Source organism: Chiloscyllium punctatum, chromosome 2 (assembly GCF_047496795.1).
Source record: "Chiloscyllium punctatum isolate Juve2018m chromosome 2, sChiPun1.3, whole genome shotgun sequence".
NCBI lineage: Eukaryota > Metazoa > Chordata > Chondrichthyes > Orectolobiformes > Hemiscylliidae > Chiloscyllium > Chiloscyllium punctatum.
The window spans coordinates 44,957,870-44,977,238 of NC_092740.1; the positions used below are offsets into that span (position 1 = coordinate 44,957,870).

The window sequence follows — 19,369 nt, forward strand, 5'->3', positions numbered from 1 at the left end:
CATCTGAAAAATGGGTGCTGCATGGATGCATTTCTAATTTCATAACAAAGTAATTGCAATTTATTCACAATGTTCTCAGAAAACTAGATGCAGAGTTGTAAAACATCATTCCCAAAGAACAAGCATGAGTTTCAGAAAAACTGTACAGACATTTGTAATCTGACTTATTCAGTCACTGTAAATCTTGCCTCTTGATGTTAACCCTTGCAGAGCACAGATACAATTATGATTATGAATCGTCTAACTTATGATGGAAAATATCTAGGAAGTTAATTTGATTTAATTTCATCCTAACCACTTTGATCCATATTTGGGTAAACTAGCTATTACACATTGTTTTGCAGGTAAATATGAGATATGACCAATAATTTGCCTGTATTATGATGTCACTGGTTAAGAAAGGAGCATTGACCTGTTTTCTAATTGTACACCAATGTTCGCTGATGATCTCAATCTTTGCTTTCCACTTAAAGCAGCAAAAATGCTTTTGTATGGCCATTGGAGTTTCATTATTAATTTCTTCTCACAACAGAAAAGTCAATCTTCAATAAAATTTCAACTCATTTTCAATTGTCTAGGTATAGAGCTGAAAGGAGGATACATTAAAATAGTTGCAAATTCTTCAGCAAGAATGCCAAGATTTTAAATACAGGAACCATCTGACAGCCTACAGTTGGTTAAATTTGTTAACTAATAAACTTTGAAACACTGTTAATATTACTGGATTATAAAACAAAATCAAACTTACAAATTATCAAATAATTTTCAGATAAATTTTCATAGATTGCCAATCTTGTATCTCTTGAAAACCATTATTAGTTAAATTACAATTTTCAGAGTCAACCCCCAAAGTTCATTTTCCTACTGATTCACCATAAGGCTTTTACGGGTGTGCCCAAAATAATATCTTAATTAATGCCACTCATTCTCTGGAAATGTCAGCAATCAGAGAGCAACATTCTTTGTCTGAATAGGTTGTAGTGGGTGTAGCAAGCAAGTTGTGTTCTAAAGCACAAACGTATTTTCTGTGGCTGTCATAATTCAATGACAATGATGCACCTTTTCTCAGATTTGCAAATCCTGGATCACTGAGCACACCATCTGATGGGATGGAGTTCAAATTACCACTCCTGGAATGTAACCTTTTCATGTGACGCAAACAAAAATGTCATTATGTTTAAAAAGCTAATGCAAATTACGTTATTCATATGCCAGCTCAGTAAGCCACGGAGATGAGGCCTCTCACACACTGAGGGGAAATTATGAAAATTAAAGTAGTGGCAAAGTTATAGAACTGGTAATCCAGAAGCTGGAGGATCATGAGTTGAAATCTTCCTGGTGCAATTTAAAATCAAGTAATAAATCTGGAATTAAAAACTTATCCCAGTATTGGTGATCATGAAATTATGACAAATGTCATTAAAAATTTATCCAGTTCACTAACCCCTTCAAGGAAGGAAATTGACCATCCATATCCTGTATGGCCTCTATATGGACCCCTACTATACTCCTTGTACACCCACGACTGAGTAGCCAAATTCCAAACGAACTTCATCTGTAGGTTTGCCGATGACACCATCATGGTAGGACGGATATCAGAATACAGAAAGGCAATAGAGGGCATAGAGTCATGATAGATGCTTCTTTTCCCGAAGGAAATTCAACATGTCCATAAGGACTCTCATCAACTCTCACAGATGCACCATAGAGTAATACGATCCAGGTGCATAATGGCCTGGTATGGCAATTTGGACGTGAACATAGGAGGTATAGTGATGACAATCTCTCTCAATGTCAGCAAAACAAAATAATTGATCATTGACTTCAGGAAGAAATGAGAAGAATATGCCCCCATCTACATCAATGTAGCAGGCGTGGAGAAGGTCAAGAGCATTAAGTTCCTAGTAGTGGTGATAAACAACAACCTGACCTGGATGTCCCATGTAGATGCAGCAGTCAGGAAGGCAAAACGAAGCCTCTTTTCCCTCAGGAAATTCAACATGTCCATAAGGACTCTCATCAACTCTCACAGATGCATCATAGAGTATACTATCCAGATGCATAATGGCCTGATATGGCAATTGATCTGCCCAGGATCATAAGCAACTACAGTAGGTTGTGTGCATAGCCAGCTTATCACAGAAACCAACTTCCCATCCATGGACTCCATTTAACTTCTTGTTGTCACAGAAAGGCTGCCAATATCATCAAAGACCCCGCCCATCCCCGTAATGCTCTCCTACACCCTCTTCAAACAGACAGTAGATACTGAAGCTTGAATACACACACCAACAGGTTAAAGAACAGCTTTTTTCCTGCCATTATTAGACTGTTGAATGGACTCTCTCACTTCAAATAATGTTGGTCTTGCTAGTATTGATCTTGCTTTGCGCACCTTCTGGGAAGTTGTAACCTTTATGCCTTGCTCTGTCTATGCATCTTGTGGTCTGCATGTCCTTGTTTGCCATGATCTGCCTGTTCTGATCACAAAACAAAGCTTTTCATTGTACTTAGGTATATGTGACTACAATAAATCAAACCAAGTCAAATGATTTCAGTTTTCAGGCTGGAGGCCTGTGACCAGTGGTGTGCTGCAAGGAGCAGTGCTGGGACCACTACTTTTTGTCATTTATATAAATGATTTAGAAGTGAACATAGGAGGTATAGTTAGTAAATTTGCAGATGACACCAAAATTGGAGGTATAATGGACAGCGACGAAGGTTACCTCAGTACAACGGGATCTTGATCAGATGGGCAAATGGACTGAGGAGTGGCAGATACAGTTTAATTTAGATAAGTGCAATGTCCTGCATTTTGGAAAAGCAAATCAGAGCAGGACTTACACATGTAATGGTAAGGTCCTAGGGAGTGTTGCTGAACAAAGAGACCTTGGAGTGAGGTTCATAGTTCCTTGAAAGTAGAGTCGCAGGTAGATAGGATAGTGAAGAAATCATTTGGTATGCTTTCCTTTATTGGTCAGAGCATTGATTATAGGAGTTGGGACGTCATGTTGCAGCTGTGCAGGACATTGGTTAGGCAACTTTTGGAATACTGCATCCAATTCTGGTCTCCTGCCTATTGGAAAGGTGTTTTGAAACTTCAAAAGGTTCAGAAAAGATTTACAAGAATGTTTCCTGGGTTGAAGGATTTGAGCTATAGGGAGAGGCTGAACAGGCTGAGGCTGTTTTCCCTGGAGCATCAGATGCTGAGGGGGTGACCTTATAGAAGTTTATAAAACCATGAGGGGCATGGATAGGTCTTTTCCCTGGTGTGGAGAGTCCAGAACTAGAGGGCATCAGTTTAGAGTGAGAGGGGAAAGATATAAAAGGGACCTAAGGACAACTTTTTCATGCAGAGAGTGGTGCATGTGTGGAATGAGCTGCCAGAGGAAGTGGTGGAGGCTGGTACAATTAAAGCATTTAAAAGTCATCTGGATACGTACATGAATAGGAAGGGTTTAGAAGTATATGGGCCAAGTGCTGGCAAGTGGGACTGGATTAGGTTGAGATGTCTGGTTGGCATGGAAGAGTGAGACCAAAGTGTTGTACATCTCTTTGGCTCTATGACCTACAAAAATGTTAAACTGTGGGGGTCTTTTTATGTATACTGCCTAGCAAGTTATTCCGTTCAAGGGCAATTAGTGATGAGCAACAAATTCTGATCTAGCCATTGATGCCCACATCCTATGAAAGATTTTTTTAAAAAGAGCAGCTTTCTCATAATTTGGTTCTGGTCCTTATTATGATATTGTGAGGTGGAGTAAAGATGCGAACAGCATCTCTAAGCAAGTGAATGATCATCCTGCAGTTTTCTCACATGGTACTGGTTTAGAAATAGCACTGAAATAGAACTGGAAGCAGACTGTAGATTGGGTCTGTCTGTACACAAATTTGGCTGGAAGTGATATTAGGAAGGAAGACAAAAACAAGGAGAAAGAATGACATCCTTCAAAAGAAAGGACTTACTCTTTGAAGATAAAATTATTAATTGCACATTCTACAAGACAATATAGTAGCTTCAGAACAAGTTACAGAATGTAGTACAACATGGACTTTTAACAACAGCATAAATCATCCAATCTCCCAATTCAATCATATGGGAAGATCAGAAAAACTATTACTGACACTTGATCTAGTTAGTTTATATCACCTTTCTTAAAAAAAATGAAAAAAATGAACTACTGACTTCAAAAACACACAATTCATTATTGTCTTTCACACTTGGCATTTTGTAAAGAACACTTCATTCAAAATGATCGGAATCTGTTGAGACAGGACTTACAGAAAGGCAGCACTCTTCAAATACATAAAGTAGGAAAGACACAGACTGGCATAGAGGTTTCAAAAGAGAATTTCAGAAATCAGGGTTTTGGCACGCCCACCAAATGAGGTCCCAACATTTAAAAGTGGGGATACGTAAGAGGTTATAAGCTGAGGAACACATATGTCAGAGAATTGTAGGCTGAAGGACAATTATAGCTACCAAATAAATACTTACATATATTGGTACTTCGTGGCAGCTCAGCTCCATTGCTTCTGCATCTGCTCACAAGAAGAGAAAAATTGTTTACAATTTTAAAATTAAATAAGCAGAGAGACTGATATTGTTGTGACACATGAATATATACACCAACAAAAATTTGTGCCCTGTCCCTAAGAAGGCAAAAAAAAGTCAGAAGCCAAAATTTATCAAATAATGCAGGATTGAGCATGAACCTAAATTATCAATGCCTTAAATCAGCTGTGATTCTATTGATGACACTTCTGGCTATCATCTCAAAAAGAACTATGAATTCATTTGATTAATTAGAAATTTAACACTATTTCATAATGATTCTCAAATCTCCAAGCTGCACTTTACATTTTAAGACATTTTTATAGCCTTTAATCTTATGGTCAGTGACACATAGGCATTCTCCACTGACTGAAGAACACTGCTTTATCACTGACCACAGGAAAAACCGGCGGCAGAATCTTCCAAACCATTGAACAACATGGGCATTGGAGGTAAAACTGAGTGAATTCTGGAAGATCAGCAGGAAGAAGGGTTCTGAAGTCGAGAGCAGAGTATCCAATTCCCCAAAAAATTGCAGAACAACATGAACTAGTTGATTGGCAAGATCCCTATTTATATATTTTAGCATCCTCATTATTGTGACATCTGCCTCATTATTATACAGTTTCCCATTCTCCCACCTGTCAGATAGGAACTAGATGATAACAATTCCAAACATGAGATTCAGAGTGGAACCTGCTGCTTCCAGCTTGCCACTTGATCCTCTGGTCATCCATCCTGGACAAGAGGCATCAATGTCTCAAGGCTCACTCCATGGACAGTGACCGCACATGTCCCCTCCTCCATCAGGGCCTCCAAGTCCTTGTCAGCAAAGTTGGACAGATGACAGTTCGCTCTGGTTTATTATGAATGACATCAGTACAATAAACAGAGGTGACCAGAGAAAACAACAACAAACTGCCATTCCTAGATATTGCAGTCGAGCAAACAGCCAATGGGGATCTTCAAACCAGAAACATATATGGACCAAATACTGAACTACAGAAGCAATCATCCCAACATCCATAAACGAAGCTGCATTAGAACATTATATCAATGAGCACCCTCTGCAGCACAGAGAAGGCTACGCAGAGCAGAGGAAAATCACCTAAACAGTGTATTCAAAAAGAACGGGTACCCAATGAACACAGTCCACCGATTTCTCAGCAACAAACCCCAACAAGCAGACAAAACACGTCCAGAAACCCTAGTCAACCTACCCTACATCAAAGATGCCTCGGAAATGACTGCCAGACTACTCAGACCCCTTGGCATCATGGTAGTCCACAAACCCACCAACACACTAAAACACTAGCTAATGAACTTTACAGACGACAACCAAAACTAATGTCATTTACAAAATACCTTGCAAGAACTGTAACAAACACTACATTGGACAAACAGGTAGAAAACAAGCCACCAGGATACATGACCATCAACTAACCACAAAAATACATGACCCACTCTCACTAGTATCCTTACATACAGATGAGGAAGGACACCACTTCGACTGAGACAACACATCCATCCTAGGACAAGCCAAACAGAGACATGCACAAGGATTCCTAGAAGCATGGCATTCCAACCAGAACTCTACCAACAAACACATTGATTTGGATCCCATTTACCACCCCCTGAGAAAAATAATGGGAAATGATGTCACCACAGGAAATGACATCACCAACCCAAAGAAATCAAACACATAAGTAGAAAGCGGGCCATACCACCAGTGCTTCATCTGGAGGTTCACTGATGGTGTTACCTAGTATGGTGACGAAATGTCTGAAAACGAACCTTCTAGCTCAGTGAGCAAACCTACATCCAGAGAGGTGACCTTAGCTCTGGACATCAGGATGTAGAATCAGTTTGGGCAGAGATACAAAACCGTAAAGGTAAGCATCATCTGTGGAAGTGGTTTATAGGTTGCTAACAGCAGCCATACTGGAGGGCAGGTCATACAACAGAAATAATGGGACTTATGAAAAAATACAGTAATAAAAAATGGACAATTTTAATCTAAATATAGCTGGTAAAGATCAGATTGGCTAGGATAAATTAGATAATAAGGTTACGGAGCTTTCTCGAGACTGTTTTTTCAAACTGCATGTTGTAGAACCAACCAGACAGCAAGCTATACTAGATCCGGTCGTGTGTAATGAGATAGAATTAATTAATGTCCACACAGAAAAGCAGCAGTGTAATGTGATTAAATGTCATATTCAGTTTGAGAGAGAAAGGAGTAAGAGAAATTGTTCTTTTAAACTTAAATAAGGAAATTATGAAAGAGAGGGCTAAAGTGAATTGGGAAACCAGACTAAGAAATAGAGGTGCAAGGGCAGACATTTAAAGAGATATTTCAGAATAACCAGAAAATCTACCTTCCCACGAGAAAGAAGGATTTTAAGATAAGGAAACACTATTTTTGGCTAATTAGGAAGTTGAAGTTGGAATCAAACTGAAATAGAAATTTTATAATTCCACAAAGATGAGTAGCAGGTCATAAGATTGAACAAAATATAAAGAACTGAAAAAAATAACAAGAAGGATTACAATGCAAAAATTCTTTCTCAACGGCATTTTGGGATGGGCAATAATTGTTGATTATATTGATAAATAAGTAGTAAAAAGTTCACGGTAGTAGGGTAACATATTGGCTTGGATGGAGACTGGTTAGCTAACAAGAAGCAGATGCAAATGCATTATTTTCAGGTGAGCAAAATGAAATAATGTGCTACAAGGATCAGTGTCGGTGCCTCAATTAGTTACATTGTATGCCTATTCTATGCCTATGATTTGTATGCAGAGGCCAAATGGAAGGCTATTAAATTTGCTAATGAATGAAAGATGGGTAGGAACATAAATTGTGAAGCAGATATGGGAGTCTGCATTTATTGAATCAGTGGACAAAGATTTGACAGGTACAATATAATGTGGGAAAATGTGAACTTGTCCACTTTGGCAGGTCTAAATTAGTTAAGTGGAGACAGATTGCGGAGCTCTGAGCTACAGGTTGGGCCTGTAGCCACTCCAGTTTAGAAAAATTATCTTTTTGAAACCTGTAAGAACCTGAGGGCACATGACAGGGTGAGTGCTTAAAAGATGCTTCCACTTGTGGGACAGACTAGAACTAAGAACATTATTTAAAAATAGTGTCTCCCATTTATGACAGAGTTGAGGGCTTTTTTTAAACCAGAGGACTAAGAGTCTTGAGAGTCTTTGGAACTCTTGTCCCCAGAGAACGTTGAATGTTTCTAAGGCAGAAGTATATAGATTATTGATGAACAAGCCAGTCAGAAGTTATTGAGCAAAGGAGAAAAGTGGTGTTGAGGTCATAATCAGGTCAGCCATAATCTCAGTGAATGGCAGTAATGACTAGAGGAGCAGAATAGCCTAGTCCAGCTCCTAATCCAAATGTTTTTTTGTAGGTTCAAACTATCTATAGAATTCTTATAATCCCTACAGAATCCCTACAGTGTGGAAACAGGCCCTTCAGTCCAATAAGTCCACACCAACCTCCCGAAGAGTATCCTATTAAACCTATCCCCCGGGGAGATCCAAGATGGCGGCGACTCAGCAAGTCGGAGTCTATAGTGCTCCTCTCATGACTTGGGCAAAGTGGGCCACCCGCCTCTACCACACTTACCAAATCATTTAAAATAGTTTTTACTTAACGTAATTAGTTGCTTAGTACTGAATTTAAACAGTCTAGTCTCCTGTAAAACTGACTAAGGGGAAGGGAGCCCGCAGCTCTCAGCAGGCAGGAGCCCCTCCCCCACCCTCCCCAGCTGCAGCAGAGGCGTCCGTAGCTGCCCCGGGGGACTTACCTACAGTGGCGAGCCTTGTGGAAATAATCTTCAAACTTGACGCGAGGATCGACGCCTTCATCGAAGAGTCCCGGAGCAGATGGAATTCACTCTCAGCCGCACTACAAAAGCACGACCGAAACATCGCAGAAATCGAGTACCGAGACGGAGAGGCAGAGCTAAAGGCCATGACCTCCGACACGATAGCAGAATCGGCTGTGGATCGGGTCCGGACTCTCGAACAGCAAGTCCGGACCTTAGAGAATCACATTGACAACCTCGATTCTCGAGGTCGTTGAAAAAATATTCATTTACTGGGCCTTCCCGAATGTCAAGAAGAAGGCCAGCTTACTTTCCTCAAGCAGTGGCTTCCACAGCTGTTAAATCTGGAGGCTGGATCAGGCTAGGTAAGGGTGGAATGGGCCTACCAGGTTGCAGTGCGCGGGCCCGGCTCAAACCAGCACCCCCACCCGGTCCTGTTCCGGCTGCAGAGCTACAAGGAGAGGCAGATGCTCTTGGAAGCTTCCAGAAATCTTGGGAAAGATCCCCAAGCCATGATTTACAAAGGATCCAAGATTATGTTATTCCAGGACTTTTCCCCAGCTTTTGTCTGAAAGTGGAAGGCGTTTGACGAAGCAAAGATGCGTTTAAGGGACTTAAACATTCAGTACTCCTTGCGCTACCCAGCAACGCTACGCTTCAGCCATGAAGGGTCCGTGTACAACTTCGGATCACCGGAGACGGCCAAGGAATTTTTGGACTCTCTTTGATAAATTGTAAGAGTTAATTGATTTGTTTTGCCCTCCCCCCACCCCCGTTTACCCCCTTTTTTTCCTTTCATTACCTTACTGTTTAATATTATCTTCAGGGGGTGGGGACAGGGGTTTATTTATTTATTCTTCACTTAGTGATTTTCTCCCTCCCTTTATTTAAATATATATAGGCCTGGGGGGTCTAATTAATGTAGATGGGGGGAGGTGATTACGTAATCCTATTTTATCTCTGTCTTAGGAGCGGGGTTGTTTTTCCCTGTTATTTTGTATTACTATATTTAATTATTATTTGTTGAGACTGTAATTTTATAGTTATATATGTTCATACATGGTATTAACATTACCAAATATATCCAGGTGTTGGTGTGGGTTGGGGGTAGGGTACTCATTGTTAATTCTAGCTCAGTAGTATATTTGAATTTTCTTTAAACTATCGTGGGGTGCCTGGGTCAAGGGTGGGGCACTGGTTGGGAGAGGATATGATGGGCTTTTGGAAAGGAAGTGATGCCCCCAGGAAAAAGGGAGGAAAATCTCCATTTAAATGTTTTTTTTATTTAGAAATAGTTTTTATTATATTGATCTGAGTGTATTAAAGAGCCTTTATTTTTGTGAATTTTATATGCTCTATGCTCGGGATGTTTTGGATAGGGTTTCTTCTCCCGAGGGGTCTCGGACTTGCCTGGTGATTATGGTTAATCAGTCGATTAAATGGTGCACCTGGAATGTCATGGGGAGTAATTCACCAATCAAAAGGAAGAAAATATTATCAAACCTCAAGAAAGAAAGGGTTGATATAGCTCTCCCACAGGAGACACACTTATTGGATAAAGAACACTTGAAATTACGACAGGGAAGAGATTATTTTCCATTCTCTCTTTCTGTGCAAGGAAAAATATTTTGATAAACTGAGGGCCCTCACGGACTTTCGAATTGGCACAGAATAATTATGGAATGTATTCCCCTTGACTTCCCTACAAATATGGTGCACCGAAAAACCAAATTATTCCATAAAATATGGCAGCCCTTCTTGAATTACACAAATACAGATATTTCGGTCATCCTAACAAGGGCTTTTATTTAATTGAGATGGTGAACCTGGCTGGTCCGGGACCCCTTGGGAGAGGAATCCTGCACGAATACGGGTTTTGTTACGATCTGATGTTAACACATTCCGAGCATGTATCTCACTACTCAATCTCTGTGTTATCCATCGTTTTTTTTCTCTTGAGTAATGTAAGAGATCTAATCATACACTCGGGTTAGTTATAGCTTAGATGAGTAGTTAGTTGAGTTTTGTTCTTCTTTTCTCTCGGTATTACTTTTTTTCTGTTTGATAGATTTTGGTTATTATTTATTTAAGATTTAATTGTATATCAATGTTTATACTTGGGTTTTTTTTAGTTTTCTTTTGTAAACGTATAAAAACATGTTAAATTTTCAATAAAAAATCTATTTAAAAAAACCTATCCCCCTACCCTACATTTATCCCTGACTAATGCACCTAACCTACATATCCCTGGACACTATGGACAATTTAGTATGGCCAATCCACCAAACCTGCACATCTTTGGATTGTGGGAGGAAACCGGAGCATCAGGACGAAATCCGCACAGACACGGGGAGAATGTGTAAACTCGACCCAGACAGTCGCCAAAGGCTGGAATCGAACCCAGGTCCCTGGCACTGTGAGGCAGCAGTGCTAACCATTGAGCCACCGTGCTGACCCAAAGTGATGAAAAAGTCAGAGTAATTTCTTTCACCCCACCATGAACTCATTTACCTCACAACAGACTCCACTTCTCTCCTTACAGCCTTGTGAGGTGGAACCCAACTCTTTGTAACTTTGATATAATATCTCCCCCTGAGATGAACGTCCTTTCACATATCTTCTCCATCCCCAACAGCAAGTATTCTTAACATGAAAACAGCATCTGACACCACCCCACCTCAGCTCATCCATTGTTAAAAAATTCATCCATGTTCAACTGCTTCACAAAGACACTCTTCCTTCATATTTCACAGAGACAATCTTCTTCTTCTTCCTTCTCCTCCTCAGATTAGAATTTATTGTCACATGTACCTGAGTACAGGAGTACAATGAAAAGTTTACAGAGTTGCCAATCTCTGGTGCCATGTTAGAACACAATAGTTGGAATTAAAACAAAGACCTGAAATTAAAGAAACAGCAGTGAAAGGAAAAGAAAATGCCCAGATCACACTCACTTCCACTACCACCGCCATGAGTGTCAAGCCAGGCTCACCAATGTTGCCGGCGATGGACCCACCAATGCTGTGGTGCCACCACTGCTATAACCGCCAATTTGCTGGCACCTTTGCCACTGCCACTGCCTCAAGTCCTGCGCCTTGCCACTGACTGTACCAGACCCACCAACGTCAAAGTTGCCATGTTCCGGAATCACTAACCGCAGGGCCCACCTCACCAACACTGCCACCATCTTGGAACTAAATGAAGTATCAGAGCCCACAACCTTCCTGAACAAATGCAAGAGTGCAACCCTTTGAACCAGCACTGACATCAGATCAACCATCGATGCTATTCACCTCAAGTCCTGCGCTGGACTTACCTACATCGATGTTGCCATGTTCCAGCATCATCTCTCACTGCTGAGTTCACACTCACTGCCATTGTCGATGCCATCAATCCTGCCAAACTCCCCAAGGGCAAAAAAGTAAGACAGCATTGTAGACAAAAGTTGAAAGAAACAAACTAAATAGAAAGAAGAGAAAGTGATGGAAGAAAGCAGCAAATGAGCCAGAGCCAAAACATTGCTACTCTACCATTGCCAGCTTGCTGGACGTTTCCCACCTTTTCTCTTTCATTCATTCACGGAAGGTGGGCATCCTTAGGTGGGTCAGCATTTAGTAGCATCCCTAATTGTCTGGCAGAAGCTAGCAGTGAGCTGCCTTCTTGAACTGTTGCAATCCTTGAGGTGTAGGGGTGACAGCTGTGTTGTAAGTGAGGGATTTCCAGGATTTTGACCTAGTGACAATGAAGGAGCAGGAATATATTCAGTGTGGTTTGTTACGTGGAGGGAAACTTGCAGACAGGTGGTGTCTGTCTGCATCGGCTCACTTTGCCCTTCAAGGTAATAGGGATAATGGGTTTGGAACTTCCTTTAAAAAGAGCCTTCGTGAATTACTGTACTGACCTTTTAAATGGTACACACTGCATCCACTATGTGTTGGTGATGAATGGAGGGAACGTTGAATGTCAAGTATGCTGCATTGTCCAGGATGGTGTTGAGTTTTTTGGATGTTGTTGGAGCTGTACTCATTCAGCCCAGTGAAGTGAATTCAGTTATAGTCCTGACTTGTGCCTTATAGATATCCGATAGGAACTGGTGGTGAGTTACTTGCCATAGAATTCTCGACTTCTGACTTACTCTTAGAGGTCATGGCAATCCGGTTCAGTTTCTGGTCAGTGGCAATCCCCAATGGAGCATTCAGAGATGGTAACACCATTGAATTTCAAGGGGCAATTGCTAGATTCTCTTGTTGAAGATGGCCATTATCTGTCCTTTGTGTGGTACAAATATTACTTGCCACTTATGAAGGTAAGCCTGATATTGTCCAGGTCATACTGCATGTGGACATGGACTGCTTCAGTGTCTGAGGAGGCATGAATGGTGCAAAACAGTGTGCAATCAACAGTAAACATCCCCACTTCTGACTATATAATAGAGGGAAGGTCATTGATGAAACAGCTAAAAATGAGTTTGTGTATGACAGTATCCTGAGGCGCTCCTGCAATGTTGCCCCAGGCCTTAGGACAACAATTTTCAATAACTACAACCGTCTTCCTGAGTGCTAGATATGACTCAATCCAGTGGAAAGACTTCCTTTCACATTGCATTGCCACTTGACAACACAAGCGATGGCCACTTCCATCTCCTTCAGATGATCCAGAGTGTATCAACATGGCTTTGATTGGCCACGTTGGATTTGTCCTGCTTTTAAGAAGTTGGCAAGGAGTATGGCTAGTTCTGTAACACCAGTGTTCAGCACTATTATAGGAATATTATCAGAGCCTATAGACTTTTCAGTATCCAGTGTGTTCCTGCCATTCCTTTGTATCATGTGGAGTGAATCAAATCAGTTGAAAACTGGCATATGTAATACTGGGAAACCTAAGGAGGAGACTTAGGTGGATGATTTAATGGGTTCTTTGGCCGAATGGATGCAAATACCTGTCTACACCAGTGTACAGGGCATCACTGAAATATTTGTGGAGACTCTACCTCCTGTTAGCTATTAACTGACCACTGCTGTTCACAACAAGATATGCAGGACTTAGATCTCATTCAACACAAAAACAGAAATTACTGAAGAAACTCAATAGGTCTGGCAGCATCTGTGGAGAGAAAACAGGTAATGTTTTAAGACCTATGACTCTAGATCTCATCTGCTGGTTGAGGAATCACTTTGCACTTTCTATGGCATTCTGCTTCTGTTATTTGTCATGCAGTATCCTGTGTTGTAGCTTCACTAGGGTGCTATCTCAAGAATGGAATGTCCAGTACTGCTTTGAGCATACCTTCCTTCTATCTTCATTCCACCACAGCTGAGCCCCTAGGTTGAAGGTAGCAGTAGAGTGGGAGATAAGCCAGGCCATGAGGCTGCTGATCTCTCATGGCACCTCATGGATGCCCAGTCTGGATTGCTAGATTTGTTCAAGATCTGTCCCATTTAGCTCACTGAAAGTGCCACACAATGCAGGTGAAACTCAGTAAAAATCCCTCTCCACTATAACTGTTCAATGATCATTCCTACCAATACTGTAATGAATGGACACACCTTCTAACTCCCCTTTGTAGAACACTGCATCTCTAATCTTTACAGAGATACTTTCCTCTCCTTCATAGAAACTTTACCCCCACCAACCCCACCTCACAGGGACACTTCTCTCCCTCCTTCAATTGCATCCTCCCTCACAAAGACACTTCCCCCCCCCCCCCCCACTTTACACAGAGCCACTCCCAGGACAATCTTCTAACTCCTCTCCCTTCAGAAACACTCCTGCTCCTTTTCACTCCCCAGTCGCAGAAACACACTGCTTCATCACCCTTTGAAATTTAATCAAAACTTCAGAATTAGGCAAATCAACACGTCTTCACAAACACATATAACTACAGATTCAGAAAAATAACTAAAATATTAATGATGTGTGTATATAATGTACCATGAGTTCAAAGGGTTATAGTGTGTATATACTGTGATAATGCACCATGAGTTCAAAGGGTTATAGAGGGATAATGCAGAGACAGATGAATGAAAACCATGTTATGCTGGGTCTCTCTGATCACATGATATTGCATTACAAGGGTCTACCACTAGAGTGCATTGCCAATCCATTCAATAGTGGAGCCCCCTCAAGGCCTTTAGAAATACAATATATTATTTTTACTTTATTCAACTGTGCCTTTGAGCCTTTTGAGGGATTTCTTTCTACAAATTATGACTGTAAAAATATGTTTCAGGACTTTTAAGGTTGTATTAATTTTGATGATGTGGAGGCGCCTGTGTTGGACTGGGGTGGACAAGGTCAGAAGTCAGATGACACAACAGGTGTTATCGTCCCAACAGGTTTATTTGTAATCATAAGTTTTCAGAGTGTTGCCCTTCATCCTTAGTGGGTGGCATGGTGACACAGTGGTTAGCACTGCTACCTCACAGTGCCAGCGACCTGGGTTCAATTTCCACCTCAGGCGACTCTCTGTGTGGAGTTTGCACATTCTCCCCATGTCTGTGTGGATTTCCTCCAGATGCTTCGGTTTCTCCCACAACCCAAGAAAATGTGCAGGTTAGGTGAATTGGCCATGCTAAATCACCTGTAGTGTTAGGTGTAGGGGAATGGATCTGGGTGGGTTGCGCTTCAGCGGGTTGGTGTGGACTTGTTGGGCCGAAGGGCCTGTTTCCACACCGTAAGTAATCTAATCTAGGTGAAGTCTTCAAGGAAGCTTTGGTCTTTTTAGCACCAATTAAAGCTAAAACTTTTTCCAAGCTTTCAGAAGTGAAAACCAGAATGCTATGCTGCAGTCAATGATTGATAATTCTTTTCCATAAAGACGTTTCCTTAGTTAAAATAATAAGGATACTCAACATAATTACAGTGGTGCCATCTGTGAATGCAAAAGGAAAATATTTTAACAATATTTTTCAAATTATCAAGGATTTCTATGGCTGAGGTAACAATATTTCTTACCTATATAAAGCCTTGCTCTGAACTTGTCTGTTTAAGAAATCTCAAGGATAACTTTAATCTTATGGAGGTTGCTATCACTTTGCATTGTATGTTTCGATCACACTTGGAAGGCTCCATTCTAAAATGCAGAAAGAACCCCATTTCTGATTTCAGATTTACCAACAGATTTGAGTTCTTGATCTTGATATTTTGAATGACCACATAGGCCTCTACAACATACGATCAATCAACAATGGATATTATCTAGACATTAACGAATATTTGGTACAATTATGCTAAGAATGTGGAAGACACACAATTTAACCTCTGAAACCATCCTGCCCTGATAACTAGAGCTTTTGGGAATATCAACTTCTCAAATGAGTATTCTGACATGAAGGGTGTCCCAAAGGCATTCCAATCCAGATTGGCATAAACTTCAAGGCTGATAAAGAAGTATATGGACCCAAATAGGATGTTAAAAATCTCAACTTGGACTACCACATTACATGTTACTATGCAGAGAATGAACCAGGAAAAGCTTGAATATGCTGGGCCAAGCTCCTTTTTCTGAACTTATCAATTAGTAGCAGTCAGTCTACATTTATGAGTCTAGAAAATGAGGATCAGCAAGCCATTCAAATGCCAATCTTGTTTTGTTAATTCCTGTCATCTAGATGAGCATCTTCCAGCTGGGATGATTGAACTGCAACTGTGGAATCTTGGCTGACTTTTTCAGTTTCTAATCCAGTGATGCTGCAGCCAATTATGTTACCTCTCTTAATGTTCCTAGCTGAAATAATTTAATTCAGCAGAGACTGGAAATCAAACTTGGCACTTTCCTGGTTTTGTACATTTCAATGTATGTGGTGTAAAAAGTTTGTTTGAAGTCTGGCAAGAGAACAATAGATCATTATGATGATAAGTTCAGAATGTTTTCTAAAAGAACCAAAATATGTTTTCCACTTCCACCAAATCAGACTGATTGAATAATAATTCTTGTTATACGTTTACTTAGTCTTGACAATTTTGGTTTGGAGACTTCACAAACACCAGAACATTTGAGCTTAAACAATCATTTTAAAGTTATATTTCTGCACTGTTACATTTTAATGCAAATTCGAACCACTAGAAGTTATTACTATCTAAACAAAACAATGAACATAATGTGTACTTTTAAACAAAAAATGTTTATAGATCTGTTAGACATATTCACTTTTATCAAAAAAACTTGATTTTTCCTTTTCTTCTCAGTAGTCAATGTAACACCTGATATCACCTAATCATTGTAGCTCCTATGCTGCTCTGTAATATATCTTAAATTTTGTAGTTAACAAAGGCATTTATATTGATATAAAAGAAACATCTCAACATGTTTTATAGGTGCACTATAAATCAAAGGATGAAACTGGGCCACAAAAGAGAATATTATGCCAGATGACCTGAAGCTTAATAAAAGATGTAAGATTTAAGGCAAATAAACAATAAGTACTGGCAAAACTCAGAAACTCTAACTACATGATCTTCAAAGAGGAGTTACATTGGTCTCCAAACATTAGCTCTGTGCTGTCTTCATAGATGCTGCCAGAATTGCTGAGCTTCTCCAGCACTTTCTCTTTTTATGTCACATCTCCCTATCCACAGTACTTAACTTCTACTTTAGGATTTAAAGAGCTCTGAAAGGAGGAAAGTGTGATAAAGAGGCTGAGAATTGTCAGGAAGGAATTTCAAAGCTTTGGGCAACTTAAGACACGGTATACAAAGTTAAACCTATTAAATTCTGACTGCTCAAGAGGCCAGAATTAGAGGTGCACAGATATCTCACGTCATTGTGCAGCAGGAGTTCTTTCATTCTTTTATGGAATGTGAACATCACTGACATTGCTAACATTTGTGACCCATCCCTAATTACTCTTGAGAAAATGATTTTGAGCTGTCTTATGGAATCACTACAGTTTATCTGATGCAAGTAATTCAATGAACCGTTAAGAAGGGAGTTCCAGGATTTTGACCCAGCAACAGTTAAGGAATGGCAAATAGTTCCAAGTTGGGATGGTAGGTGGCTTGAAGGGAAACTTGCAAGCACTGCCAGTTTGAAAACAAGTGTAACAATTTGAAAATCAAGATGTTGCTTAATCAGGAACCAATATACGCCCACAGGTTAAGTTAGGTGATGGGAAGCAGAGTATAGGATGTCATCATTTTTGTGGTGGGAATGTGTCAGACCAGCCAAGAGATGTATTAGACAGCAAATTTATAGTTGACTTACAAAGATGGTTTATGTTTTACATTGCTTGGAGAGAACTCAGATTTTGCAGGATTGTGTAAAATGGATTTATTTCAGGCTTACTACATATACCTACTGCAGTTTCTTTAAAGTCATTGGAAGTTCATGGGGACATTGGAGGCTTTTAAAACAAGGATTTCTGTAAATTACATGACTGATGGTAACTGCTTGCTCTGTTGTAGCTCCTTTCTGGGCTGTTTTTAACAATGACTGGCTTGAAGAGCTTCTCCTTTATAAGGTTCAGGAGGGATCCTGTTCAGAGGAAAGGTGATGAAACAGTTGATAGAAAAGCAGTGGCATTTTGTTGATGAACTAGCAATGCAGAAAACCAAGCTTATGATCTGAGACATGGATTCAAATCCCACTATGGCAGATGATGAAATTCGAATTCAATAAAATTTGGAATTAAAAGCTAGCCCAAAGGCAACCATTGTAGATTGTCATAAAACCCATTTATTTCACTGCTATCCTTTAGGGAAGGAAAAAGGTCACCATGACTGATCTGCATGTAACTCCAGACCCACAGCAATGCGGATAACATGAAATGGCCCTAACAAGCCACTCAATTCAACAGATAATTAGGAATGGGCAATAAATAACGGCTCAGCCAGCGATACCCACATCCCATGAATGGAACTTTGAAAAGCACAGTATTGAAGAAAAGCCTAATAAGAAGAAGTTGAGTTGGAGGAAAGCTAGCCAAATGATCTCTAACAGTTTTGAAAAGAAAACCCTCTTGCTGAGTTCAAGGTGAACCCTATTTTTTCTTTTGAACAGCAATTGAAGGATCATTTCAAGACTGTATTTTCTGAGCAAGCTGTGTATGCAAGACTTTAGAGATAAACATACATGCTTTGTGAGTTGACAAGAGTGCTAGAACATGAAAGCAACAGATCCCTATGTCTTCAATAAAAAGCCAGTGATTTTTACTTTCAGATAATTAATGTCCATGAGAAATCTGTTTTTTGCTTTCTTTTTTCAAGTGTGTGTGTTAATGAGTGTTTCAGGGATATTCAGAGAGATGAACATATTTTCTTCTATATTACTAACTATATGTTAACCAATTACTGCACATTTACTGAATAAGTTATATTTTGATAATAAAACCAGAACGGTAGCACTGCTGCCTCACAGTGCCAGGGACCCAGGTTTGATTCCCACCTCGGGCAACTGTCTGCGTGGAGTTTGCACATTCTCCCTGTATCTGCGTGGATTTCCTCCGGGTGCTCTAGTTTCCTGCCACAATCCAAAGATGTGCATGTCAGGTGAATTGGCCATGCTAAATTGCCCATAGTGTGAGGTGCATTAGTCAGGGGTAAATATAGGGTAGGGGACTTGATCTGGGTGGGTTACTCTTCGGAGGGTCAGTGTGGACTTGTTGGGCTGAAGGGCCGGTTTCCATACTATAGGGAATCTCATCTAACCTAATCTAAAAACTCTTGTATATAAGAAACTTGGGTTGATAGATTTTGTTGCTTAAAACTTAAATAGATGTTTAATTAGTCATCTTGATAACTAGAAAAGGTATTTTTAATTTATGTTATGACACATGGAGTTGTGACACTAGAGCAATGGCCCACACCTCCAGTCCCCAATAGTGAGAAAAACATGAATAAAGTTACAGCAGAGATAAAGTGATACAAACGCAAGACAGTGATGTCATGGAATAGGAAAAAGGCGACCTTGCTGATAGCAGAAATTTGTGACTAAAAGCTCGCTTTGAGCTCAAATGTTACAAAGGTTGAAAAT

At 40.2% G+C, this 19,369-nt stretch overlaps 1 protein-coding gene across 1 annotated transcript in view; it reads right to left on the reverse strand.

Annotated features, from left to right (window-relative positions):
* Nucleotides 1-19,369, reverse strand: part of arhgef28a (Rho guanine nucleotide exchange factor (GEF) 28a) — a 462,887-nt gene that overhangs the window by 379,905 nt on the left and 63,613 nt on the right. Inside the window, exon 2 of the mRNA XM_072548108.1 lies at nt 4,499-4,542. Coding sequence (XP_072404209.1) covers nt 4,499-4,531 — 33 coding nt within the window. The 5' untranslated portion in view covers nt 4,532-4,542. The remainder of the gene's footprint in view (nt 1-4,498; nt 4,543-19,369) is intronic.